This window comes from Lithobates pipiens, unplaced genomic scaffold (genome assembly GCF_037356315.1).
Source record: "Lithobates pipiens isolate NorthernLeopardFrog02 unplaced genomic scaffold, aLitPip1_a1.2 Scaffold_16, whole genome shotgun sequence".
NCBI lineage: Eukaryota > Metazoa > Chordata > Amphibia > Anura > Ranidae > Lithobates > Lithobates pipiens.
Genome location: NW_027507748.1, coordinates 323,203,413 through 323,231,406, shown reverse-complemented (window position 1 = coordinate 323,231,406; position 27,994 = coordinate 323,203,413). Strand labels below are relative to the sequence as shown.

The window sequence follows — 27,994 nt, the reverse complement described above, 5'->3', positions numbered from 1 at the left end:
GGGACCCGGGTCCTGCCCCAGGGGGCATGTATCAATGCAAAAAAAAGTTTTAAAAACATCATTTTTTTCGGGAGCAGTGATTTTAATAAAGCTTAAAGTGAAACAATAAAAGTGTAATATTCCTTTAAATTTCATACCTGGGGGTGTCTATAGTATGCCTGTAAAGGGGCACATGTTTCCCATGTTTAGAACAGTCTGACAGCAAAATTACATTTCTAAAGTGAAAAAAAAGCTAAAACTACTCGTGGTTACAATGAATTGTGGGTCCGCAATACACATAAATGTTAATTGATAAAAACGGCATGGGGATTTCCCAACCTTCAGGTCTGGTATGGATATTAAGGGGAACTTCACACCAAAATTTAAAAAAATGGCGTGGGGTCCCCCCAAAAATCCATACCACTTATCCGAGCATGCAACCTGGCAGGCCGTTGGAAAAGACGAGAGAGCGCCCCCCCCCCCTCCTGAACTGTACCAGGCCACGTGCCCTCAACATTGGGAGGGTGCTTTGAGGTAGCCCTTCAAAGCACCTTGTCCCCATGTTGATGGGGAGAAGGGCCTCATCCCCATAACCCTTGCCCGGTGGTTGTGGGGGTCTGCCGACGGGAGGCTTATCGGAATCTGGAAGCCCCCTTTAACAAGGGGACCCCCAGATCCCGGCCCCCGCCCGTGTGAAATGGTAATGGGGTACATATGTACCCCTACCATTTCACAAAAAAAGTGACAAAAAGGTTAAAAAAGACAAAAGACAGTTTGTTTCAAATCTTCTCTTTATTGTTTTTATAATAATCATAAAACATACATATCCATTTGCAACATCATCATACAACATCATACATAAAACCCAAACATTTTACTCTTCATTTAATACAATAATAAAAAAAAAAAAAAAAAAAAAAAAAACCAACCACAATCCCCCTCCTCTCCCTCCCCCCCCTTTCTTTAGCTTATAAATATTCTACCATTCCTTTTGAGGACCGAAACTCTTCCCATTTTTTCCACACCGTTGGTATCTGGTTTTTCACATAGCCTTCTTCCCTTATTTGTTTTTCCATGAAACACATCTCGCTCATTTCGCATATCCATTCTGATATTATTGGACTAGTTGTTTCTTTCCATTTACGTGCTATTATTGTTCTGGCTGCTGTTGTCATATATTGAATTATTCCATTTTTCATACTATCCAGTGTATCTGTTGTGAGAGAAAATAATGCTATCTTTACATCTGGAATTAATTCTTTTCCTGTCACTTTTTGGTATATCTCAAAAATTTTTATCCAGAAATTTCTCACTTTTTTACATCCATACCAAATATGTTCCAATGTTCCTTTTTCTGTCCCACACCTCCAGCACTTAAGAACTATTTTTAGTGCCACTGGACTCCAGTACCATCTCAGTGCCACTTTATAGTTTCTTTCTTGATGTTTTAGTGCCGTTGAGGTTTTATGTATTATCCCTAAAACTTTTTTCCATTCTTTTTCTGTAATTGTCTCTCCTAATTCTTCCTCCCATTTTCTAATTCCCATTAGATCTCTAATGTCCCCTGTGGGTAGCAACAGTTCATATATTTTAGATAGCTTATTCTTATGGTTTTGCTCCTTTAGTATTATCTGTTCGAACTTAGTTAATGGTCTAATTATTGATTTTTTATTTAACTCAATACATTTTTCTAATTGATAATATTGCAACCAGTCTTTTTTAACTTCCAATCCCATATCGAGTAAACTTGGCATCTTTCCATCCGCCAGAATCTGTACTAGTCTTACATTCTCCATCTTGTTCCAATTTAAATATCTTACCCCTTCCAAAGCTGGCTTAAATTCTGGGTTGGACATCAATGGAGTCAAAGGGCCGGTTCTAGAGGATAGCTTTCCCTTTTTCAGCACTGCGTCCCAAATTTTTAAAGTAGCTCTCACGAAAATTGGCATTTCCTTTTTTTTTGTTCTTAATTCAGGTTTTATCCAAGGTAAAAATTTAAGTTGTACTCCCGTAATTTCCTCTTCCAACGTTACCCATTGTTTGTTTTTCTTATCATGTTGCCAGTTTATGATTCTAACCAATGATGCTGCTTGCATATATTTTACAAAATCGGGCAATGCCAGCCCTCCGTTTTCTTTTGTTCTGGTTAGTGTTTCTCTTTTTATTCGGCAGTTTTTTTTTGCCCATACAAAGCTACTTATAGCTTTCCTTAAATCTATCATTATCTTCCTAGATGGAACAGTAGGTAACGTTTGGAATACATATAATATCTTTGGCAGTATCTCCATTTTTACTATATTTATTCTGCCCAGCCATGAATATGTTATTTTTTCGTATTTTTGCATTTGTTTTATTATTTTGCGTATAGTCGTATTATGGTTTAATTCTTGTATCTGTTTCAAATCCTTCGGAATCATAACTCCCAAGTACTTGATTGCCTCTCTTTGCCATCTAAACGGAAATTCTCTTTGCAAGAGTATCTGTGTTTCTTCTTTTATTGTGATGTTCATCATCTCTGATTTCTCGTAGTTAACCTTAAAATTACTCAATTCCCCAAATCGATCTAATTCTTTTATTATATTAGGAATTGTTATAATTGGGTTTGTTATATACAGTAATAGATCGTCCGCATATACTGCCAATTTGTAATCCTTATCCTTGATTTGATCCCTTGTATATCTTTATTTTTCCTAATTGCGTTAATTAGATGTTCCATCACAATTATATATAGTAAAGGGCATAAGGGGCAACCTTGACGTGTCCCGTTCGATATCTTTATGTATTCTGAAAGTATTCCGTTTACTCTTACCTTGGCTCTCGAATTGGCATATAATGCCATAATCCTACCTAGCATTTTTGGGCCCAATCCTAACTGTACCAATGCCTCCTCTAAGAACCGCCATCCCACCCTATCAAAAGCTTTCTCAGCGTCTATAGTTAAAAGGCAGGCCGGGATGGCAGCCCTCTGGGCATATTCCAACAGCGTACAGGTCTTTATTATATTATCCCTAGTTTCACGCCCCTTTGTAAAACCCGTTTGGTCCAGCTTTATATGTTCTGTCAAGATAGGGGTTAATCTATTAGAAATAATTTTTGAATATAGTCTAATATCTATATTTGTTAGTGAAATAGGGCGGAAGTTTTTACTTAATGTGTGGTCTTTTTCTGGTTTTGGAATAAGAATAATGTGGGCTTCTGTACTCTGTGGTGCGAAGGTCTGCATTTTCGTTATAGAATTATATGTTTTTTTAAGTATAGGTATAATCAGATCTTGGAACCGTTTATAGAACCTTGCTGTATAACCGTCTGGTCCTGGGCTCTTTCCCAGGGCCAGTTCGGCAATTGCCTGTTGAATCTCCTCTGTTTTAATTTCTTCTTCCATTTCCTCAATGATTTCTCTAGGAAATCTGGGTAACGCTGTTTCGTTAACATATTTTCTAATTTTTTCCACCCTTTCCTCTTTTATTTTCCTGTTGTAGTTCTATATTGTACAATTTATCATAGTATTTTTGAAATGTTTTAACAATTTCAGTTGGATCATATGTTATTTCCCCGTTTGCTTTTGCGATCTTTACTATAGATGTTGTGGATTGTTGTCCTCTCAATGTTCTTCCAAGTAGTTTTCCCTGTTTTATTACCATAGTAGTACCATTGTGTTCTGTTCTTATCTCTTATACGAAGGGACTCCTCATTAAGCACGGCCTGTAGTTCAATTCTTTTGTCTTTTAGAAGTATGTTATCATCTGACTTCAAACTCTGTTTATGTTTACATTCCAATATCCCAATTTCCAACAGTAATTGATCTTTTTTTTGTTCTTTTTCTCTTTTTATCCTACATCCGTGCTTGATGAACAGTCCCCTCAATACACATTTTAATGTTTCCCATTGTATAGGAGATGAGGTGCTATCTCTATCATGAATTAACTGAAATTCCTTTATCGCTCGTTGTATGTCTTCCTCACACTTTTTATCTTTAAGTAAATTATCGTTCAGACTCCACGTCCCTCTTGTTTTTTTATATTCCATTATTTTTAATTCCAAATATATTGGTGCGTGATCTGACCATAAAAATCCACCTATATCTGTTGTTGGAGTCATCAATAATCCGGATTGATTCAGGAAAAAGTAATCTATTCTATGGTAGGAATCATGAATATTTGAGTGATATGTGTAGTTCTTTTCTTTTAGGTGTTGTATTCTCCATATGTCAATCAATTGATATTCATCTAGTAATTCTTTAAATTCTTTTAGTTGTTTATTTCTCCTCTGAGGGTGGGTATTAGTAGTATCTATTTTCATATCCATTATAAAGTTTAAATCTCCGTCGATTATTGTTGTTCCTTCTGCACTATCCATTACGTTCCTTAAAATTTTTATCCCTGTCTCAATTTGTTCATAGTTTGGTAAATAGAGATTAACAATTGTAAACATCTTGCCAAATAGTTTAATCTTTATAGCCAAAGATCTTCCATCTTTCCCTTTGTGCTCCTGAACTATTTGGTATAACGTATCTCTATGGAACGCTATTGATACCCCTCTTGACTTGGAATATGGGAATGTATCATGAATCCAGTTAACATAGTACTTACTAGTTAATTTCGGAATATGCTCTGAGCGAAAATGCGTTTCCTGGAAAAGGACTATATTTACCTTTCTTTTATGGAAGAAGTTTAGAATTTGACTTCTTTTTGAGGGAGAGTTAAGGCCTCTTGCATTAAAAGAACAGATTTTTAACCCCTCCATGTTAGAGTTCCAGGAGGGGATAAGTTATTCCTTACTCTACGGGTGATCTCACACGGTAACCGAAGAAAAGGAAAAAAGAAGGGGATAGGAGGAAGAAAAAAATAAATAAAAAATTATACAAAAAATAATAATTACTCGTTACTTACACTCAGTCCTAATACTTCTACTAATCAACTCACCACTTACTCCACTCTTTCCTACACTTACACTTCTCTATAGTGACTTAAAAAAAAGTCTAACTTACTTAACCAGTAAGGTCCCTATTAAGAGGGAGGTAGTGGAACCACTGGTCTGGATTGGCTACTCGTCAGTTTTTCCATTGCTGCTTATCTCTTCATGTCTTCATCTACTATTATTGCTTCTAGTATTGAAAGCTCATATCTTATTTCATATCATTAGGCTTGTTCATTTTTTTCCCTTCTTGTCCGTGACCCCCCAAAAAAAAAAAAAAAAAAAAAAAAAAAAAAAAAAGAAGAATTGGAGCCACAGTCGTAGTCGGGAAAAAAAGGGTATAAGGAGGGCATATGGATGGGTCATGGGGAGAGAGAGTGGAAGGGGAAGAGGAAGAAGAGAAAGAAAAATAAATAAATAATAAAATAACCCAAACCCTACCCCTCCTCACCAAGTGGCCTTTACCAATAATCCCTTATTTATTCATTTTTCCCCTTACCCCCATTTCCCTACACCGTGCTTATATGAGAAGAAAAAATAAATAAATAAATAAATAAATAAATAAATAAATACTTTTATTACATACATTTATTAATAGTGTTATATCTAATTTTATTTAGTTCTATCCCATCTCCCCTCGTATACCATATAATTATGAAGAATAAGGGAGGAAGGAGAGAGAGGATAAAAAAACAGAAAAAAAAAAAAAAAAAAAAAACCCTCGTCACCCCACCCATTTTGCGACTATCTACGTTCGCTTATTTCATTTAATTATTATACTCGTGTGAAAAAAAAAAAAAAAAACAAAGAAAAAAAAAAAAGAATACATTCTCCCTTATACACTAATTGTATTTTTCCTGTAATTTACCTTATTTCGTGACAAAAAAAAAAAAAACCCTCGTCAACCCACCCATTTAGCGACTATCTACGTTCAATTATTTCATTTAATTCTTATACTCGTGTGAAAAAAAAAAAAAGAATACGTTCTCCCTTATACACTCATTGTATTTTTCCTGTAGTTTACCTTATTTCGTGACACAAAAAAATAAAAATAAAAAATAAATAAATAATAAAAAAAAACACCCCACCCTTTTACAACTTCCTGTGATCACTTATTCCATTTAATTATTATACTCGTGTATATAAAAAAAAAAAAGAAAAAAAAAAAAAAAAAGGCATATGCTCACACATACGCACATATACATACATGCATTTATATACATATATGTACTCATACGCATAAAAACCTCCTGAAAACCTCCCTCCTCTTCTCCTCCCTCCCCTCCCCCCTCCCATTTCATTTTAATTTCGTGTGTGATTTCCCTTTTAATTTCGTGTGTAATTCCAGAAAAAAAAATAAAAATAAACCCATCTTAAATCCTAATCAATCTCACCACCCCCACCCCCCCTCCCCCTCCCCCTCCCCTCCCCCTCCCCTCCCCCTATACAATTCCTCAAGTCCTTATATTCTTGTTGCTGATTTTCTGTATAATTTTGGCCAGTCTGGTAAATCTACTAGTGGGAGACCAAGAATTTTTACAAATTCGGGTAGATCTTCTGGGTTCCTGTAGGCAGCTATCGAACCTTCATATTGAACCTGCAATTGGAATGGATATTTCCATCTATATTGCAGATTTCTTTTTCTAAGTTGTTCCAGCAAAGGTTTTAATGCTCTTCTTCTGTCCAATGTGTATTTGGAGATATCCTGAAAAAATATCAGTTGTTTTCCCTCATATTCTATATTTTTTTTTTGTCTTGCCGCCATCATTATTTTATCTTTCGTTCGTGCATAATGCATCCTGCAGATAACATCTCTAGCCTCACCAGGCTCTATCCTTCTTGCTCCAGCTATTCTATGCACCCGATCAATCATCAGCTCTTCTACAGACAAGCCCCCACCCAGACCTTGGAAGACCCCTTGTATCACCGAAATCAAGTCCTTTGAGTTCACATTTTCACTCAAACCTCTGATCCTTATATTGCTTCTTCTACTTCTATTTTCCTGTTCATCTATGGCAGTTCTAGTTTGTATTAAATCTTTTTCCTATTCTTGTATTCTTTCTTTTAGTTGAGCCACCTCTTGCTCCATATTCAACATTCTTACATCCAGTTTCCCTATTATTTCCTGTGCTCTTTGAGTGGATACTTTGATCTCCTGGATCTCGGTTTTGTAAGAGTCCTCCAGCCTGTGTATGTATTGATCCATATCCGACCGAGTAGGAAGGGAGCGGATATATGTTCTTATGTCCCAACTTTCATTATCTCCCTCCTTTTGTTCTGTTAGTAATCCTGTTATCTCAATTGGTGAGCTATTCCTAGGCTGATTTGTAGTTTCCTCTCCTGATATTCCCAAAGATGTTGATGTTTCTGCCATTTCTAATAATTCCTGCGATATTTGTAGTGATCGCATTGTTTGCGATGTATGCGATGTTTTTGATAATTGTTGGGGGGATTGAGATTGATCCTGTATCTCTACCTGTGGGTGCATTTGTTGAAAAAATTCCTTAATATCCGTTGTTTGGGTAGCTTGGGCCCCTGTAGATCCTTTATTTCCACCTTCTTTTTTATCCCTTTTATTTTTTTGGCTTTGGGGTGTTTTATTTCCCCTCTTTGGCGCCATAATTTTTGCTTTCCTGGGTTTATCAGCCCTTTTCTAAGAACCGTTATTGTCCCTTTAAGGAGATTATAGTATATTTCAGCAGTAGGTTTACCTTAGCCTATGGTAGTCTTTCAAAAAGCCAAAATACCTCAGCAGCATTTAAATAACATCCTTATGTATATATACATGATAAAACCGTGAGAGTCCGTAATTATGTTAATCAAGCCTTTTTCCTTGTTTGTTTGTTTGGACTTTATACTCATTAATTAAGCCGCCATACCTTAAGTCCTTAATCATAGCAGTGAATCAGCAGATCTAGATTATATTTGCTTTAATTTTTAGATATAAGTACAGTTCCTCTCTTCCCTTTCTTACTATCTCTCTTCCAGTACCTTTTCTCCTTTTTCTTTTTCTTTCTCTTACTTCAATTATTATGTATATAGTCCTTTTTTTTTTTTTTTCCCCTCAGTCCTTAATTTGCTTAATTTGCTTTGCTTCTTATTTGATTTTTAATATTGTTATTACATCTTATATCCATTTCTGGTTCCTCACTGCAGCTTTTCCTTTGTTTCCACTGTCATTCAAGCAAGAAAAAAAAAGGTTACCTTCACGTTTTTCTGGTGCTCTATCAGCCCTGGGATTCCCCGAGACTCCTAAGTGTTTCCAGCTCTCTGTCTTTTATCGGGGCTCTCCGTAGTTCTCCGTAGCACCCCTCGAGATTTTACCTGATCTCCGCCTGGATCCTCCGGGACCGCCGCCGTGTGGGTGGTCAAACAGCTAGTCGCGTCGGCGGCTGGCTTCCGCCTGCACACCGCCGCTCACGCTGGACCTTCTCCACCTCCTCGGCCTGGCTGCGTCTCGTTCCACGGCGCTCCACAGGCTGTCTCGGGTTGACTCGGGTTGACTCGGATTTCTTCGGGTTGACTCGGATTTCTTCGGACTTCCCTCACTCCCCCTCCGATTAGAGCCTCAATTGTAAGCTCAGGAGGGTGCGAACGTCCACTGCAGGTTCGTGATCAGTCGGATGCAACAGGTATGGCAGTGTTCGAAGCGGCTCTCACGTTTTCCTAGTTAGTAACATGATATGGGCTTTCTAAGTATTCAAACCTCGAGCATCAATCCACAGCAGCAGCAGCATTGGGTCCACTCTACGGAACAGCAGCCATCTCTCCCAGCAGCTCCGCCCCTCTCCTCTGAGCTTTACAGTTTTTGACAAGTCCTTTATTAAATTCTTCTTCTTTGCACTTCTTATTTCATCTTCTTTCTTCTGGTCTTCCTTCGGTGTTGTTCTTCTTCTCCATCTTCTTCTTCATCTTGTGGGGGTCCCCCAGATTCCAATAAGCCCCCCGCCCGCAGACCCCCACAACTACCGGGCAAGGGTTGTGGGGATGAGGCCCTTCTCCCCATCAACATGGGGACAAGGTGCTTTGAGGGGCTACCTCAAAGCACCCTCCCAATGTTGAGGGCTTGTGGCCTGGTACAGTTAAGGAGGGGGGGCGCTCTCTTATCCCCCCTCTTTTTCTGTGGCCTGCCAGGTTGCGTGCTCAGATAAAGGTCTGGTATAGATTTTTGGGGGGACCCCCACGCCATTTTTTGAAAAAAATTTGGTGCGGGGGTCCCCTTAAAATCCATACCAGACTTCAGGTCTGGTATGGAATTTGAGGGGGAACCCCACGCCATTTGTTTTTAAAATTTTGGCACGGGGTTCCTCTTAATATCCACACCAGAACTGAAGGGTCTGGCATGGAATTTAGGGGGACCCCTACGAATTTTTCTTTTTTAATTTTGGTTCAGGGTTCCCCTGTGGGGAAATCCCCATGCTGTTTTTATCAATGAACTTTTATGGGTATTGCGGACCAACAATTCATTATAGCCGTCAGTAGTTTTAAATGACTCTTTTTTTCCTTTAGAAATGTCATTTTGCTGTCAGACTGTTCTAAACACGGGAAACATGCTCCCCTTTACAGGCAAACGACAGACACCCCCAGGTATGAAATTTAAAGGAATATTACACTTTTATTGTTTCACTTTAAGCATTATTAAAATCACTGCTCCCGAAAAAACTGACGTTTTTAATACTTATTTTTTGCATTGATACATGTCCCCTGGGGCAGGACCCGGGTCCCCAAACACTTTTTTTTTACAATACCATGCATATAAGCCTTTAAAATTAGCACTTTTAAAGGGTGTTCAGTGGCTTTCGAATTTGCCACAAACACCCAAAATAGTTCGTTGTTCTACAAACTGGCGAACAGCCAATGTTCGAGTTGAACATGAGTTCGACTCAAACATAAAGCTCATCCCTGCTCAGGAAGAAAACAGACACCATGCATATGTTTGTGTTGTAAACAAAAATTGGACATAGGCATACTTTACTTGCCGTTTTTGCTGTTAACACAATGCTTTACTTTTCTCAAAACTTTATTCATGTGAGGAAAAAAGGAATAATCAATGAAATATATCTGTGTTATTTTAGACAACTGCAGGTCCCCTGTCTCAGTCTATCTCCTGGCTCCTGCTCAGATACCGCATGATTATGCATCTACTGTCCAGCTGGCTTGTTTGGTGCAAAAGGCTTATCATAGCATTTACATAAGATGGAACATTTCCGGTGCATACTATATGGGCAGGATGAGCTCTACCAATGAGCTTGATGGAACCTGGACCTTTCTGAATTCCATTTCACTTCCTGTAGACAAGCAGAATGTGGCTTGTGAAGTTTGGCTTGGTTCCTCTTTTATCAGATTTACCTGGAAAAAGTCAAAGCAAGGTAATGCAATTTAAAATAAATAATACTTTATTAATTATCCTTTTATTATGTGCAAACCCATAATATTGCCACTCACCCAGGAACATCCATGACCGCCGGGTCCAGAGGACCCGGGACCCAGCGCATCATGGGTCACAGTAAATGGCCGCTGATAGCGGCCGTTTACTACGTGATCGCTCCGTCAAATGTTGGAGCGATCACTTGTAAACAAACTGCCGTCACGTCATGACGTCGGTTCCTCCCTCCCCTCTCTGTACTGATCGGTACAGTGCAAGGGGAGAGGGGGAGAGATGCCAGCAGCGCTGTGGGCTGGATATGTAGTGCCCACAGCGCTGCTCAGTGACAATACTCTGCCAATACTGTGCAGTACTCTGCCAATACTCTGCAACACTGTGTAATACTCTGCCAATACTCTACAACACTGTGCAATACTCTGCCAATACCATGCAATAAATTTTAACAGAAACAAAGATTTCTTTTATTTGTACTTTTACCAAATTTTCTGTGTTTTTTGATTTATAGCGCAAAAAATAAAAAACCCAGCGGTGATTAAATACCACTAAAAGAAATCTCTATTTGCGTGAAAATAAGGACAAACATTTCATATGGGTACAGTGTGGTATGACTGAGTAATTGTCATTCAAAGTGTGAGAGCACCAAAAGCTGAAAATTGGTCTGGTTAGGAAGGGGGTTTAAGTGCCCAGTGGTCAAGTGGTTAAATGCAAATATACATTTGAAATGAAATCTTTCTTTTTTTTGGCAATAACATGCTGTGGGCGATATTCTGCCAGTAACAAGCTGTGTCACACCCCACCAGTCTGTGTGTTACATGGTGAAGCCACCATCTATCAAGCTGTCACACTCCCATTCTGATTTGCTGGTTAGTGGGCTTGGAGGAGGAGTGGGGGTGTGTGCTGTCATTTACCACTATGAATACACCCACATGTGTGACTCTATGGTCACATGGGTTGCTCAGTTGTGATACGGAAGAAATGCTCAGGGTAGAAAATACACTGACAATTGAGCATGTGTAGAGCTGCCAACACTGCTCTGCAAAATCCGCAACTGCAGTAGGGACATGTACAGAAGAATTTTTAATAATGTGGTTTTAATGACACTTTAATGGGGGTGCCTTTGTGATGGAGTCTAGAAAGCCAGGGAACTGTATCATAATTTTCGTTAGAGCCTGTCACTTGCAGACATATCTGTATGAAGTGAATGTTAAAGTGGTTGTAAACCCTTACAAACCACTTTGACCTACAGGTAAGCCTAGATTAAGGCTTACCTGTAGGTCCAAGCAATATCTCCTAAACCTATATGGTTTAGGAGATATTTGCCCGAAAACGGGCACCGCTGTCTACGGCGCATGCGTCGTAGACAGCGGCGCGCAGGCGCACTGAGCGCGGCAGTTCCAAGAATGGAGCTGCCGCATTTGTCGACTCCCGTGCGCATGCGCGGGAGTGACGTCATTGCGGCTTCGCCAAATGACAGCGGGGGAGCTGCGAGACGCCACTCCCGTGCGCATGCGCGGGAGTGACGTCATCGCGGCTTCGCCGAATGACAGCGGCGGAGCTGCGAGACGCCACCAGCAAGATGGATGCGGCGGACTACAGGGGACAGCGGCGACTTCGCTGGCTCCTGTGTCAGGTAAGTGACACATAATGGGCTACTATGCGATGCATAGTAGTCCATTATGCTTTACCTTTGCAGGGAAAAAAAGAGGAAGTAAACTCATCAGGGTTTACTTCCTCTTTAACATCCTGCAAGGAAGGATTTTAAAGGGAACCTGAACTGAGAGAAACTGAAGGCTGCCATTGCTGATCCCATTTAGTTCCCCAAAACGAGCATGTAGCACATTACATAGTTAATCTGGTTGAAAAAAAAGACCAGAGTCCATCCAGTGATATGAAAACTCCTGATCTGCATATTTATTTCAGGTCAGTGACTCAGAAATAATTACGGTAGGTACATTAAAGAGGAACTGACTGCACCCGGCTGTTCCGAAAAAAAAAAACAAATAAAAAAAAACAGATAAGGGCAAAGGACTATTCACCAGTATTGCCAGTTGTCTCCAAGACAGGGCTGGTGCAAGGGATTTTTCTACTTAGGCCTCATCCATCCGGCACCCCAAACCCCCCCCCCCCCCACACACACACACAATCCTCCTGCCACACCCACCATTGTGACAGGGGGGCATTTTTTTCAAAAGGATAATAAAAAAGTAAATAAACATTACTATGACATGCTTTTGTGCACACAAAACAGATATAATTTTGTCTGACTGATCGGGAGGTGTGGTTTATGATCATGTGATTGGCGTAAGAAACAATTCTGTTAGCCACTGGTAACTGTGTCGGCGCTCGCTCTCGTGTAAATTGGTACGTAAATTTGCAGCCTCTCGGCACCAAGGCCCACCCACCAAGAGGCCACATATTTTCATACCAGCAGCGCTTAGAAAAGATACATTTTAAGGGTGTTGCTTAGGCACAGCTAACATTTCTACATTTTTGCCTATAACATTGCAAATTTTCACTAGAGTTCAGTTCCATTTTAAATCAGCATAATAGCCTGACAACTATTGCTTTTGGAAGGAGAAGACAACATTGGGAGCATCCAGGTCTCTCCTGTCACATGGTTACATAGTTACATAGTTAGTCAGGTTGAAAAAAGACACAAGTTCATCTAGTTCAACCATAAAAAAAAAAATATATATATATATATATATATATATATATATGTATATATATATCATACAATCCCATATACCCACAGTTGATCCAGAAGAAGGCGAAAAAAACTCCCCAGAAAAGCAGGATCCAATTTGCTACAGCAGGGGAATAAATTCCTTCCTGATCCACGAGAGGCACTCAGATTTTCCCTGGATCAACTTTACCTATAAATGTTAGTACCCAGTTATATTATGCACAGTTTGGAAAGAATCCAGGCCTTTCTTAACCTCCCTGGTGGTAATCCCGAGTCTGGCTCGGGTTGGGATTTTAGCAACATAAGCGGTAACCCCGAGCCAGACTCGGGATCGCATCGCTGGATACCGGGAGGACACAGGGAGAAGTTACTTACCTTGTCCCCTGGATCCAGCAATGTCCTCCGCGCTGTGTGATCGAGCTGTCCTCCACTCGATTCACACAGTGCCCGAATGCCGCCGAGCTCCGTTCCCTGGGACGTTACGGCGCACGGGATCGGAGATCGGCGCCAAAATCAAAAAAGTAAAAACACACAAAACACACACAGTACTGTAATCTTACAGATTACAGTACTGTATAAAAAAAATCACACACCCCCTTTGTCCCTAGTGGTCTGTGCAGTGCCCTGCATGCACTTTTATATTATAAATACTGTTTTTTCTGCCTGGAATTTGGAGATTGCCCATAGCAACCAAAAATAGTCCCTTTATGTCAAAAGTGATTTTGGACCAACTAGAAAACAGCGATAATAAATTAGAATCACTTGCAGAATTGAGAGATAGTGATTTGTGGGGAAATTCGTCATCAAACACTAAATCTAATGACAGCGACAATTCTGCAAATGAGCAAATTTCTGTGTTTTTGGATTTGATTACATTATTGAATAATTTTTATTATTATTTATTATATTATAAACTTTATCATACCCGGGATGTCTGCTAGACTCAGGTTTGAACAGATTTAAGAGAGTTATTCCTAAGAATTACAGGACTACAACATAAAACGCCAAATTTCCATGCAAAATAATTGTACCGCTTTCAGCACCTAAAACCAGAACTAATCATACCGCCAGGGAGGTTAAAGCAATCTACTTAGCTGGCCAGAACCACCTCTAGAGGGAGTCTATTCCACATTTTCACAGCTCTTACTGTGAAGAAACCTTTCCGTATTTGGAGATTAAATCTCTTTTCCTCTAGACGTAAAGAGTGCCCCTTGTCCTCAGTGTTGACCATAAAGTGAATAATCAACACCAAGTTCACTATGTGGACCCCTTATATATTTATACATAGTGATCATATCCCCCTTAATCTCCTCTTCTCAAAAGTGAATAAATTCAGTTCCTGTAATCTTTCCTCATAGCTGAGCTCCTCCATGCCTCTTATCAGTTTGGTTGCCCTTCTCTGCACTTTCTCCAGTTCCCCGATATCCTTTTTGAGAACTGGTGCCCAAAACCGAACTGCATATTCCAGATGAGGTCTTCCTTGTGATTTGTACAGGGGCAAAAATATCTCTCTCTCTCTCTCTCTCTGGAGTCCATACCTCTCTTAATACAAGAAAGGACTTTGCTTGCTTTGAAAACCACAGTTTGGCATTGCATGCTAATATTGAGCTTATGGTCTACCAAAACCCCCAGATCCTTTTCCACCATTGAGTCCCCCAGTTGTACTCCCCCTAGTATGTATGATGCATGCATATTCTTATGCCCCAAGTGCATAACTTTACATTTAATAACATTAAACCTCATCTGCCACATAGTGCCACATAGTTGCCCAATTAGTGCATTGAGCTTGGCTTGTATATTTCCACTGCATAGCTTGGTGTCATCTGCAAAAACAGAAATGTTACTTTTAATCCCAGACCCAATATCATTTATAAAGATATTAAAATGTAAAGGTCCCAACACTGAACCTTGGGGTACACCACTGATAATCTTAGACCATTCAGAGTAAGAATCATTAACCACTACTCTCTGAATTCTTTTAGATAATTTTCTGTCCATTTACAAACTGATATTTCCAAGCCTATAGACTTTACCTTACACATGAGCTGTGTGTGGGGAACCGTGTCAAACGTTTTTGCAAATTCCAAGTATACCACGTCCGCCACCACCTATCTGTCCAAGGTTTTACTTACCTCCTCATAAACCTCACGGTTCCTGTATCAGCTCTTGTACATGCTTATAACACTACTCCTTAAAGTGGTTGTAAACCCTTACAGACCACTTTTTGCTACAGGTAAGCCTATAATAAGCCTTGAAAAAAAAAAAACTAACAACTGCAATACAAAGGCATAAATAGCCTATAATAAGCCTTACCTGTAGCTACCCATAATATTGCCTAAACCTGCTCCCGTGTACATGTGCGGGGGTGATGCCATCGTGGCTCCGGCCAATCACAGCACTGGAGCCGCGATGCCTGAAAGTAACCCCTGGGAGTGATGTCGCTGGCCAGGCACTGCATCGCAAGCTTCAGTCTCAGGTAAGTAATACATAATGAGCTAGTAGCTATTTATGCCTTTGTATTGCAGTTGTTAGTTTTTTGTTTTTTTTCAAAGAGGGTTTACAACCACTTTAAGCTGACCTTATACGGATAGTTTGTTCAGCTAGCGGATTCTTTCATCCACACATACAAGGCGGGTGAAGGAATCCCCCCATCAGGACATAGTGTATTCTGACAACCGTGGGTCCTGCTGTCAGAAAACAAACGGCTGCAGCCACTGAGCAAGAAAAGTTTTCCAGCATATACCTGTAGCCCCTTGGGCTATAGTGTAAATTTAGTTTTTGGCTGAGCTGTAAACAGCTCAGATTTGATTGTATATTTGGTTCTGTTGTAAACTTGGCTGAGTTGTGCATTTCCCACTGTTGCCAGTAGGTGTCACTGGTACCACAGGACAGTGTGAGAATTACAACCAGGTTGAGCTGTAATGAATATTCTTTTTCCGTGAACAGCCCAGTAGGAGGTTCTGGGCCACTGTGCATTCTGGCAAGGGGGATTTATTGGACAGATGCCATGTGCTCTAGTCAGTCATTACCTTGGGCCCTTCTGGCCTGAGGATGTGTTTCTGTAAGTTCTGCAGTAGGCCCAGAAGCCTGTCTGGGGTCTACTAATTCTGGGGTGCTCCTTAGGCTGTCTTGCCTTTGTGGAAGAAACCGGGCCAAGCTGAGGAGATCCAGGGGAGGACCCTTTCTGGAGAGAGCCAGGATGAAGGCTGGCCTCTCAGAAGGGCCTGGCAACTCGTTTGGAGGATGCACCTATATCAAAACTACCCTTACAGTATCGCTGGGTCAGCTTAAAGGTTCTGTTACTGTCAAGCTGTTCTACAATCTAATCAAGGTAACTAGCTCCTGGCTGCTAAGTCTGTGAGAGAGACTTATCCAGGAGTTCTACTGGCTGCTAAGTCTGTGAGAGAGGTTTGTCCAGACTAGAGGTGGACGAACTTCCAACGGGACATTTCACGAACGCGAACCGCAAAGTTTGCGGCGGGCCCCATTGACTTCAATGGCAGGCAAGCTTTAAAAACCTACAGGTCATATTTTCAGCCACAAAATACTTACTAGCTGTGCACACATAGTCCCACCACATGGCCACTGATATAACACATGTATGAAGTGAATCTGGGATCGACAACTACAAGCATTCTTTTTTTATCTGTGAAATTTTGACAATTCAGGACTCAAGAGCGCATGAAGGCAATGGAGGAGAGGAAAGGTCAGGGTAGGCTATGAAGAGGGTGCAGGAGATGATCACCAGCACCGTGATATAGAGCACTGACACCAGCACTGTGATAGAGTGCACTGACACCAGCACCGTGATATAGAGCACTGACACCAGCACCGTGATAGAGTGCACTGACACCAGCACCGTGATAGAGTGCACTGACACCAGCACCGTGATATAGAGTACTAACACCAGTACCGTGATATAGAGCACTAACACCAGCACCGTGATAGAGTGCACTGACACCAGCACCGTGATATAGAGCACTGACACCAGCATCGTGATAGAGTGCACTGACACCAGCATCGTGATATAGAGCACTGACACCAGCACCGTGATAGAGTGCACTGACACCAGCACCGTGATATAGAGCACTGACACCAGCACTGTGATAGAGTGCACTGACACCAGCACCGTGATATAGAGCACTGACACCAGCACCATGATAGAGTGCACTGACACCAGCACCGTGATATAGAGCACTGACACCAGCACCGTGATAGAGTACACTGACACCAGCACCGTGATATAGAGCACTGACACCAGCAGTCAGTCTGCTGAGTGGCGATTGTTGCTACCTCCTCTTGCTGATCCAATGCCAAGAGTGGCTGCGCATTGGAAATGTCTTTATATGGATCGGAAAATAATTCCTGTGACTCAAGCAGAAAGGTATATGGTGGTGGTGGTGTTGGTGGTAGTGTCTTTGGGGGTGCACACAGCAGAGAGTGAAGAAGAGGGTGCAGATCATGAGGATGAGGAGGGTGCAGAAGAGTAAGGCTGAGTGAGCCACTCAACCAAGTCTGGTGCGTCCTTTGACGTAATCGCATGCACCTTCTGCAAATTGTCACTTTGGCTCAAGCCTGTTGCTCCTGCCCTACCCCTACCACCCCTGCGGAAGGGCCTGCCTCTTCCTCTGCCTGTCATTTTTTAAATGACCCTGTGACAAAAGTCTCTAGAGAAGTGCAGTATGTATGTGGAAGAAGGTATATAACACCCCGCTTCAATCCGTCTATCACACCAGTTATAATACTTTTTTTTTATTATTGCGTTTGTCACTCTTTGTAGTATCGCTGCAGAACCGCTCAGCAGTCACAATGCTGCACAGTGGAAATGCACTATACTATGCATTCTATATGTGCAAGTATTTTCTACGTGTATTACACACCTACTGTATATACTGCACACCCAGGGCCGTTTTTAAGGCAGGGCAAAAGGGGCAGCTGTCCTGAGCCCTGTCATTGTAGTGGGGCCCAAAGCAGCTGCCTCATACTTGCCAACTATCCTGGTTGAAATTCCCTCAACCCTTGAAATTTTAGTCCTCTGCTGTGTCCCAATATCTCAGTGTGAAGTGCTGCTACTAATGTTGCCCAGCTCTGCCCTATTGTTGTGTACAGATGACCCACCTGCAGACCCTGTGTTTACATGTAAATTACCTGCATTCATATGTAAATTGTGGCAGCATTTATATGTAAATAGCAGCGGCCGACGGCAATTATATGTATATCATGCCCTTCTGAGGTCATATCCACAGTAATCTCTAGCAACCAATCAACAAGCAGAAATCATGTGCTGTAACCTCTAGCAACTAATCAATGAGCCTTAATATGTAGCAACCAGTCAGTGAGCGGTAATGATACATTGTAACCTCTGGCAACCAATCGCAATAGCTGCCTGATCTGATTCAGTAAACTGATTTTGGGTCTAGCTGCTATATACTGTATGTCTCAGAGCAGGTGGAGAGCAAAACTGCATGGGGGGGCCCCAAGAAAAGTCTTGCCCAGGGTCCAATCAATATTAAAGACGGGCCTGTGCACACCAAATAGTACACCTATACCAGTCCTTACAAGGACCTTTGTGGACCTAGTAGCTAGTGATTTGCAGACTGTCCCTCAGTCACTACACTGATAAAGGACTGCTGCAGAATAGGGCAGTAATCTGCAGCACAGCCCTGCACCAGAACCCTATATATTGTACACCTATACCAGTCCTTACAAGGACCTTTGTGGACCTAGTAGCTAGTGATTTGCAGACTGTCCCTCAGTCCCTACACTGATAAAAGACTGCTGCAGAATAGGGCAACAGTCATCAGCAGTGCACCACAACCCTATATATTGTACACCTATACCAGTCCTTACAAGGACCTTTGTGGACCTAGTAGCTAGTGATTTGCAGACTGTCCCTCAGTCACTACACTGATAAAGGACTGCTGCAGAATAGGGCAGTAATCTGCAGCACAGCCCTGCACCAGCACCCTATATATTGTACACCTATACCAGTCCTTACAAGGACCTTTGTGGATCTAGTAGCTAGTGATTTGCAGACTGCACCTCAGTCCCTACACTGATAAAAGACTGCTGCAGAATAGGGCAGCGGTCAGCAGCAGTGCACCACAACCTCATATATTGTACACCTATACCAGTCCTTACAAGGACCTTTGCGGAACTAGTAGCTAGTGATTTGCAGACTGTCCCTCAGTCACTACACTGATAAAGGACTGCTGCAGAATAGGGCAGTAATCTGCAGCACAGCCCTGCACCAGCACCCTATATATTGTACACCTATACCAGTCCTTACAAGGACCTTTGTGGATCTAGTAGCTAGTGATTTGCAGACTGTCCCTCAGTCCCTACACTGATAAAAGACTACTGCAGAATAGAGCAGCGGTCAGCAGCAGTGCACCACAACCCTATATATTGTACACCTATACCAGTCCTTACAAGGACCTTTGTGGACCTAGTAGCTTGTGATTTGCAGACTGTCCCTCAGTCACTACACTGATAAAGGACTGCTGCAGAATAGGGCAGTAATCTGCAGCACAGCCCTGCACCAGCACCCTATATATTGTACACATATACCAGTCCTTACAAGGACCTTTGTGGACCTGGTAGCTAGTGATTTGCAGACTATCCCTCAGTCACTACACTGATAAAGGACTGCTGCAGAATAGGGCAGTAATCTGCAGCACAGCCCTGCACCAGTACCCTATATATTGTACACCTATACCAGTCCTTACAAGGACCTTTGTGGACCTAGTAGCTAGTGATTTGCAGACTGTCCCTCAGTCCCTACACTGATAAAAGACTGCTGTAGAATAGGGCAACAGTCACCAGCAGTGCACCAGTACCCTATATATTGTACACCTATACCAGTCCTTACAAGGACCTTTGTGGACCTAGTAGCTTGTGATTTGCAGACTGCCCCTCAGTCACTACACTGATAAAGGACTGCTGCAGAATAGGGCAGTAATCTGCAGCACAGCCCTGCACCAGCACCCTATATATTGTACACCTATACCAGTCCTTACAAGGACCTTTGTGGACCTAGTAGCTAGTGATTTGCAGACTGTCCCTCAGTCCCTACACTGATAAAAGACTGCTGTAGAATAGGGCAGCGGTCAGCAGCAGTGCACCACAACCCTATATATTGTACACCTATACCAGTCCTTACAAGGACCTTTGCGGACCTAGTAGCTAGTGATTTGCAGACTGTCCCTCAGTCACTATACTGATAAAGGACTGCTGCAGAAAAGGGCAACAGTCACCAGCAGTGCACCACAACCCTATATATTGTACACCTATACCAGTCCTTACAAGGACCTTTGTGGACCTAGTAGCTTGTGATTTGCAGACTGCCCCTCAGTCACTACACTGATAAAGGACTGCTGCAGAATAGGGCAGTAATCTGCAGCACAGCCCTGCACCAGCACCCTATATATTGTACACCTATACCAGTCCTTACAAGGACCTTTGTGGACCTAGTAGCTAGTGATTTGCAGACTGTCCCTCAGTCCCTACACTGATAAAAGACTGCTGTAGAATAGGGCAGCGGTCAGCAGCAATGCACCACAACCCTATATATTGTACACCTATACCAGTCCTTACAAGGACCTTTGCGGACCTAGTAGCTAGTGATTTGCAGACTGTCCCTCAGTCACTACACTGATAAAGGACTGCTGCAGAATAGGGCAACAGTCACCAGCAGTGCACCACAACCCTATATATTGTACACCTATACCAGTCCTTACAAGGACCTTTGTGGACCTAGTAGCTAGTGAATTGCAGACTGTACCTCAGTCCCTACACTGATAAAAGACTGCTGCAGAATAGGGCAGTAATCTGCAGCACAGCCCTGCACCAGCACCCTATATATTGTACAACTATACCAGTCCTTACAAGGACCTTTGTGGACCTAGAAGCTAGTGATTTGCAGACTGTCCCTCAGTCCCAACACTGATAAAAGACAGCTGCAGAATTGGGCAGCAGTCAAGTATAATATTCTTTCTATATTTGCGGCAGCAGTGCACCACAACCCTTTATACTGTACACCTATACCAGTCCTTAAAAGGACCTTTGTGGACCTAATAGTAATAGTTAATGGTTAAACTGACTGTCCCTGCTCCACACAGCATCCTGTCCCTACACTGACAAAAGACAGCTGAAGAATCAGTCAGCAGTGCACTCAGCAATCACCAGCACAGCAGTGCACCAGAACCCTATATACTGTACACCTATACCAGTGCTTAAAAGGACCTTTGTGGACCTAATAGTAATAGCTAGCTAGTGAATAAACTGACTGTCCCTTCTGCACACAGCGTCCTGTCCCTCCCTACACTGACAAAAGACAGGCTGCTGCAATCACCAGCACAGCAGTGCACTGAACCCAATATACTCTACTACACCTATACCAGTCCTTAAAAGGACTTTTGTGGACCTAATAGCTAGTGATTTGTGTCACTACAGTCTCTCCCTGCTCCACACAGCATCCTGTCCCTAAACTGACATAAGACAGAATGTAAAATGGCCGCCAGATCAGGTCTATTTATTAGGTAGGGGGAATGTCCAATTGTCCATGTGCTGAATTGTCTCAATTGGCTGTCCTGTACCCCATGATGGATGTGTCATCATGGGTCAAAGTTCTTTCACACTGTAGACACATATGTGCGCCGGGGCGAACAGCAGCAATAGTCCTCCGATCGGGCGAATCGCGAACATGCCAAATTTGCCGCGAACCGACCGCCGGGCGAACAGTTCGGCCATCCCTAGTCCAGACATTCTACCGGTTGCTAGGTCTGTGTGAGAGACTTATCCAGGTATCCAAGATCTTCTAAAAGAAAGCTGTTTTTTCTTTTTGATTCAAGGAGTCTATAAGTGATCAGCTAAAAAGTGAATCTGAAACCTCCCCTAAGCCTCTTTCCTACAACCTTTCTCAAGTTCTCGTTAAAGCATTGAAAAATACCTAAAGTGACTGGCGCCTAAATTCTGTTCTAAATTCCCATTATAGCCATGGAGGTACCTCTTTGCTCCCAGTGGACCAAGGGGGGGCGCTACATACCTTTGACAGTAGTCAATCAAATAGTCAACTTCCGTCGAGCAGGGGCAGCCACACATTAATGGAAATTTGGTTGGTTCCTACTGAACCAGCCTAATTCAGATCAGTGTTTGGGCAGCTTTAGCTTCACCCTGCTTCTATAACTAATTTCTCTGTACCCCTCCCCATTCTGCTTTTTTCAAGGCCAGCTTTAGTATGTTTGCCAATTTCCTAAACATACATGTTTCCTGAAATTATTGTGGTTTTCATTTCCCATGGGTCACAAGATCAGTGAGGCAAAGCCACTGAGTATCCATTGTTGTAGCAAATAACTTCCTAATGTGTAATGCATATGTTGCAACATCATTACTAAGTGATACAGTTGAAGAATGTGTATTGTTTAAAAAAATGTGGTATGAATTAGAATTACATTTTTCTATTTAATCCATTCATGATTTGCATTTTCTGTAAACAAATGTAGACATAGACCTGCATACTGTAATATTATCATCCCCAACTGACTATACCAGTACCACTGTCATCATAAGGTGCCAGGAGTATCTGCTGTAATACACACAGCTATTACAATCATCTATTGTCTTTGTGTATCATTAACAAAGATCGATTTATAGCAGCTAAGCAATAATGTTGGTTGGCTAGATTTTTAAGTAATTAAAAAAACCTATATGCACATTGATTTTCATCTGTATTTGCAAAGGAACAGGGATATCACATGAGCATGCCCATAAACAGAAGGCACTATGTACATTTGCGCAGAAATAAATATATAACACCTATTGTTTGAGTAGTTAACAGTTACAACTACAACACTTGTGTTTCCTAAACAGAGGGTATTGGACTCAGAGGTATTATTAGTAGTGCCCAATACCCTCTGTTATCTGCAGTCTATCAGCATTTATTCTTCTAGGTGAAATAACAATGAAACAGAATGTCAAAATGATTTATATGGGCAAATATTCCATTTGCCCTTTACCTGCAGTTTTTACATAAAAGCCATTTATTGGGTGTCACAAAGCTGCTAGTGACAATCTACAATGACAAGTGCCATCTTTTTAGGCGAATACAGCACAAATGTCATCTGTCAGCACAGGCTTCATTACCGTTTAAACTTTCAAAAGCATGACACATAGGGGGTTATTTACGAAAGGCAAATCCACTTTGCACTGCAAGTGCACTTGAAAGTGCAGTCACTGTAGATCTGAGGGGAAGATCTGAAATGAGTGGAAGCTCTGCTGATTTTATCATCCAATCATGTGCAAGCTAAAATACTGTTTTTTATTCTCCTCGCATGTCCCCCTTGGATCTACAGCGACTTTACTTTCAAGTGCACTTGCAGTGCAAAGTGAAGTTTCCTTTAGTAAATAACCCCCATAGAGTGTCCCCAGTTTATAGTGGTGTTCAACTTTTCTGAAGTTACTCCGAAGAGGTACACTGTGGGGGTGATTTGCCAAAACTGGAAAGTGCATAATCTTGTGCAACTCTGCATAGAAACCAAGCAGTGTCCAGGTGTTATGTCAAAGCTTAATTAAACAAGCTGAAGTTAGAAGCTGATTGGTTGGCATGCACAGCTGCACCAGATTTTGCACTCTTCAGTCTTTGTAAATCCATCCCTATATGAAAGCTTGTAAATTCCTGACCATCCCTCCCACACCATATGGTCAAAAGTACAGTATGTGAACATCCTTTCAAATGTTTTGGGTCTTTGGTGTTCCAGAGAAGGGTATTATTTATGCTACAGCAGAGGAATACATTATATACAGTTGTGTGCTTTCAATTTAGTGGCAACTGTTTGGGAAAGTCCCTTTTGTGTTCAAGTATGAATGGAGCCCACAAAGCAATATTTGTAAAGACTTGGTTTAACCACTTAATAACCGCCCTATAGCCGAATGACGGCTACAGGGCGGTTTCTTAACTCTGGGAGGCCGTCATATGACGTCCTCCCAGAATTCCGCTCTCGCGCCCCCCTGGGGCGCGCACTCGAAGAGCATCCGTGACCGCCGGGTCCTATGGACCCGGCGTATCACGGATCACGGTAAACGGCTGCTCATAGCGGCCGTTTACCATGTGATCGCTCCGTCAAATGACGGAGTGATCACTTGTAAACAAACCGGCGTCATGTTATGACGCCGGTTCCTCCCTCCCCCTCTCTGTACCGATCGGAACAGCAGAGGGGGAAGAGATCAGTGTCAGCAGCGATGTGGGCTGCATCTGCAGTGCCCACATCGCTGCTCACCGAAAATTAACCCCTCAATTCCCTGCAAATACTCTGTAATACCCTGCCATTACTCTGCATTACTCTGCAATACCCTGCAATACTCTGCAATACACTGCAATACACTGCAATACACTGCATTACTCTGCAATACTCTGCAATACTCTGCAATACCCTGCAATACTCTGCAATACCCTGTAATACTCTGCATTACTCTGCATTACTCTGCAATACCCTGCAATACCCTGCAATACTCTGCGATACCCTGCAATACTCTGCAACACTCTGCAATACCCTGCAACGCTTTGCAACACCCGCCAATACCCTGCAACACTCTGCAATGCTCTGCAACACTCTGCAATGCTCTGCAACACCCACCAATACCCTGCAACACTCTGCAATGCTCTGCAACACCCGCCAATACCGTGCAACACTCTGCAATGCTCTGCAACACCCTCCAATATCCTGCAATGCTCTGCAACGCAATACTCTGCAACGCCATACTCTGAGATACCCTGCCATACTCTGAGATACCCAGCCATACCCAGCCATAGTCGGTGATACCCTGCAATGCCCAGCCATAGACACCCCCCCCCCCTCCCGCCGCCCTCCGGTGCTTCTACCGACTCGCCAATACGATCAAATCCAGAATCTTTTTTTTTTTTTTTAAGGCTTCCCAGCTTAGAGGTGAGATGCGGGGTCTTATTGACCCCATATCTCACTGTAAAGAGGACCTGTCATGCCATATTCCTATTACAAGGGATGTTTACATTCCTTGTAATAGGAATAAAAGTGATCAAAAAATTTATTTTTGGGGAAAAAAATGTCAAACTAAAATAAATAAAGTAAAATGAACAATACATTTTTTTTTTTAAAGCGCCCCTGTCCCCATGTGCTCGCATGCAGAAGCGAACGCATACATAAGTCCCGCCCACATATGAAAATGGTTTTCAAACCACACATGTGAGGTATCGCTGCGAACGTTAGAGCGAGAGCAATAATTCTAGCCCTAGACCTCCTCTGTAACTCAAAACATATAACCAGTAAAAAAAAAATTAAATCATCGCCTATGGGGATTTTTAAGTAGCGACGTTTGGCGCCATTCCACGAGCCTGTGCAATTTTGAAGAGTGACATGTTAGGTATCGATTTACTCGGTGTAACTTCATCTTTCACATTATGCAAAAATTGGGCTAACTTTACTGTGTTTTTTTTTTTTTTTTAAGCACAAAACTGTTTTTTTAAAAAAAAAAAAAAGCATTCGAAAAATTGCTGCGCAAATACCGTGCGAGATAAAAAGTTGCAACGACCACCATTGTATTCTCCAGGGTGTAATTTTCTAGCAAATAAATGATGATGTTTACATGTAGGAGAGAAATGTCAGAATTGTCCTGGGTGCTCCAGAACGCCTGATGGCGCTCCCTGCATGTTGGGCCTCTGTATGTGGCCACACTGTGTAAAAGTCTCATACATGTGGTATCACCGTACTCGGGAGTAATAGCAGAATGTGTTTTGGGGTGTAATTTGTGGTATGCATATGCTGTGTGAGAAATAAACTGATAATATGACAATTTTGTGAAAAAAAAAAGTAAAAAAAATCTTGATTTTGCAAAGAATTGTGGGAAAAAATTACAACTTCAAAAAACTCATCATGCCTCTTACTAAATACCTTGGAATGTCTTCTTTCCAAAAAGGGGTCATTTGGGGGGTATTTGTAATTTTCTGGCATGTTAGGGTCTCAAGAATTGAAATAGGCCATCAGTACTTCAGGTGTGATCAATTTTCAGATATTGGCACCATAGCTTGTGGACTCTATAACTTTCACAAAGACCAAATAATATCCACCAATTTGTACTTAAAATTTATTTTTTTACAGAATTTTCTGTATTTTTTCTTTTATAGCACAAAAAATAAAAAACCCAGCGGTGATTAAATACCACCAAAAGAAAGCTCCATTTGTGTGAAAAAAAGGACAAAAATTTCATATAGGTCTAGTGTTGCATGACTGAGTAATTGTCATTCAAAATGTGAGAGCACCGAAAGCTGAAACTTGGTCTGGTTATTAAGGGTGTTTAAGTGCCCAGTGGTCAAGTGGTTAAAGAGTTTGTTATGGAGAAACTTGAGTGGTCTGCACCTTGACCTCAACCCTACTGGACACCCTTGGGATGAATCAAAAAACCAACTGTGAGCCAAGACTTCTTGTCCAGTATCAGTACCTGTCTCACAAGTGCTCTTGTGGATGAATGGGCACAAAATCCCACAGAAACACTTCAAAATGTTATACCACAAGGGACAGTGGAATCTGTCAAAGCCACAAGTCTGGGTGGGGGGGGAGCAACTCCATAGTAATTCCCCCAAAAAATCTAGTCTTAGGCCCCTTTTACACTGGGGCATCAGCAGTAAAGCGCCCCTATCTTTAGCGGCGATTTACCGTAACTTTTGTGGGGGTTTTCACCGGTTTTAACCCCCGCTAGTGGCCGAAAAAGGGTTAAACCGCTTTGTCTGCGGTTCGGCAGTGGTGCCCATTCAGTTCAATGGGCAGGAACGGTGTATACACCGCTCCAAAAATGCTGCTTGTAGGACTTTTTTTAGCGTCCTGCCAGCGCACCGCTCCAGTGTGAAAGCCCTCTGGCTTTCACACTGGAGAGACGGGAGAGGCTCTTTACAGGCGCTATGCAGCCACTATTTTTAGCGCTGTAACGCCTGTAAAACGCCTCAGTGTGAAAGGGGTCTTACAGTGTAATGTAAAAATCACTAACGTTAATGTTGATTTCGAGAAAACACATAACATACAAATAATTACAGGGTACAAAAGTACCAAAATGAACTAATATGTTTAAATTGTTTTACATTTATAGTGCCAACACTTCCAGCTAGTACCCCACGTCTTCAAATGTTCTCATTCTATGTGAGATTTGTCTTGGTTGTGTGTATTCTACTGACATTGGTCATTTTTGTTCATCTCTCATCCACATATACCTAAGGTAATGTAGAATGTCTGTTTGGTTCAGTTACTTCACAAAATAGATTTGAAGTCTTTCTTTTAGGTAATAAAGAACTCTACATAATAATTATTCTTTCATTGCAGGAATCATCTCCAGAAGAATCTTAACATGACAGCGATATTTACTTTACTGTGGGGAAATAAGCTTAATCAGTATTACTGCTAAATTTTTTTTTCGTTTCTCCTCCTGTCATTATATTTTTTTTTTTTTTTTTTTTTTTTTTTTTTTTTAAATTGTATTTTTATTGAAAATATAAAGATAACAATGACAAAGTGTTTGCATAAATGCACAGGTAAACAGTAAGTCCATCATATAAGACAAATCAGAAACAGAGAGGGGGGGAGGAAGGAGAGGGGAGGGAAGAAAGGGGAGGGGGGGGGGCAGGATATTTCAGCACATTCAGTATATCCTCACATAAATTAACAATTATTTGTGGTACAAAACAACAATCGTCACAATCAAATAGGCATAGGACAGTGAGCAGGAAATGTGGAAACCTCATTCCTTTAGAAGGGCATGGAACAGTGTGAACGTTCAATTTGAGCCTTAAACTCAGCGTAGGAGGTCCAAAATCAGAAGACTATATTAAGTGGCAGTATATAGTTTAGAGCGATACCACAGATCCCAAATCATAGAGAACTGAGGCATAGTGTCATGGACTATGGCTGTAAGCTTTTCCATACGGCCGATATGTTCTAGGTTCTGCAAGACTTGGGGGAAAGTGGGCGGGGTACGTGATAGCCACCGTATAGGGATAGCTCTCTTAGCTG

The 27,994-nt window shown here is 41.7% G+C and overlaps 1 protein-coding gene across 1 annotated transcript in view; it reads left to right on the top strand.

Annotated features, from left to right (window-relative positions):
• LOC143984362 (uncharacterized) overlaps positions 1 to 27,420 on the top strand; it is a 46,830-nt gene extending 19,410 nt beyond the window's left edge. The window contains exons 3-5 of the mRNA XM_077484590.1: positions 9,969 to 10,262; positions 27,078 to 27,203; positions 27,308 to 27,420. Of these exons, the coding sequence (XP_077340716.1) occupies positions 9,969 to 10,262; positions 27,078 to 27,202 (419 nt within the window). The 3' untranslated portion in view covers position 27,203; positions 27,308 to 27,420. The remainder of the gene's footprint in view (positions 1 to 9,968; positions 10,263 to 27,077; positions 27,204 to 27,307) is intronic.
• The last annotated feature ends 574 nt before the right edge of the window (positions 27,421 to 27,994 follow it).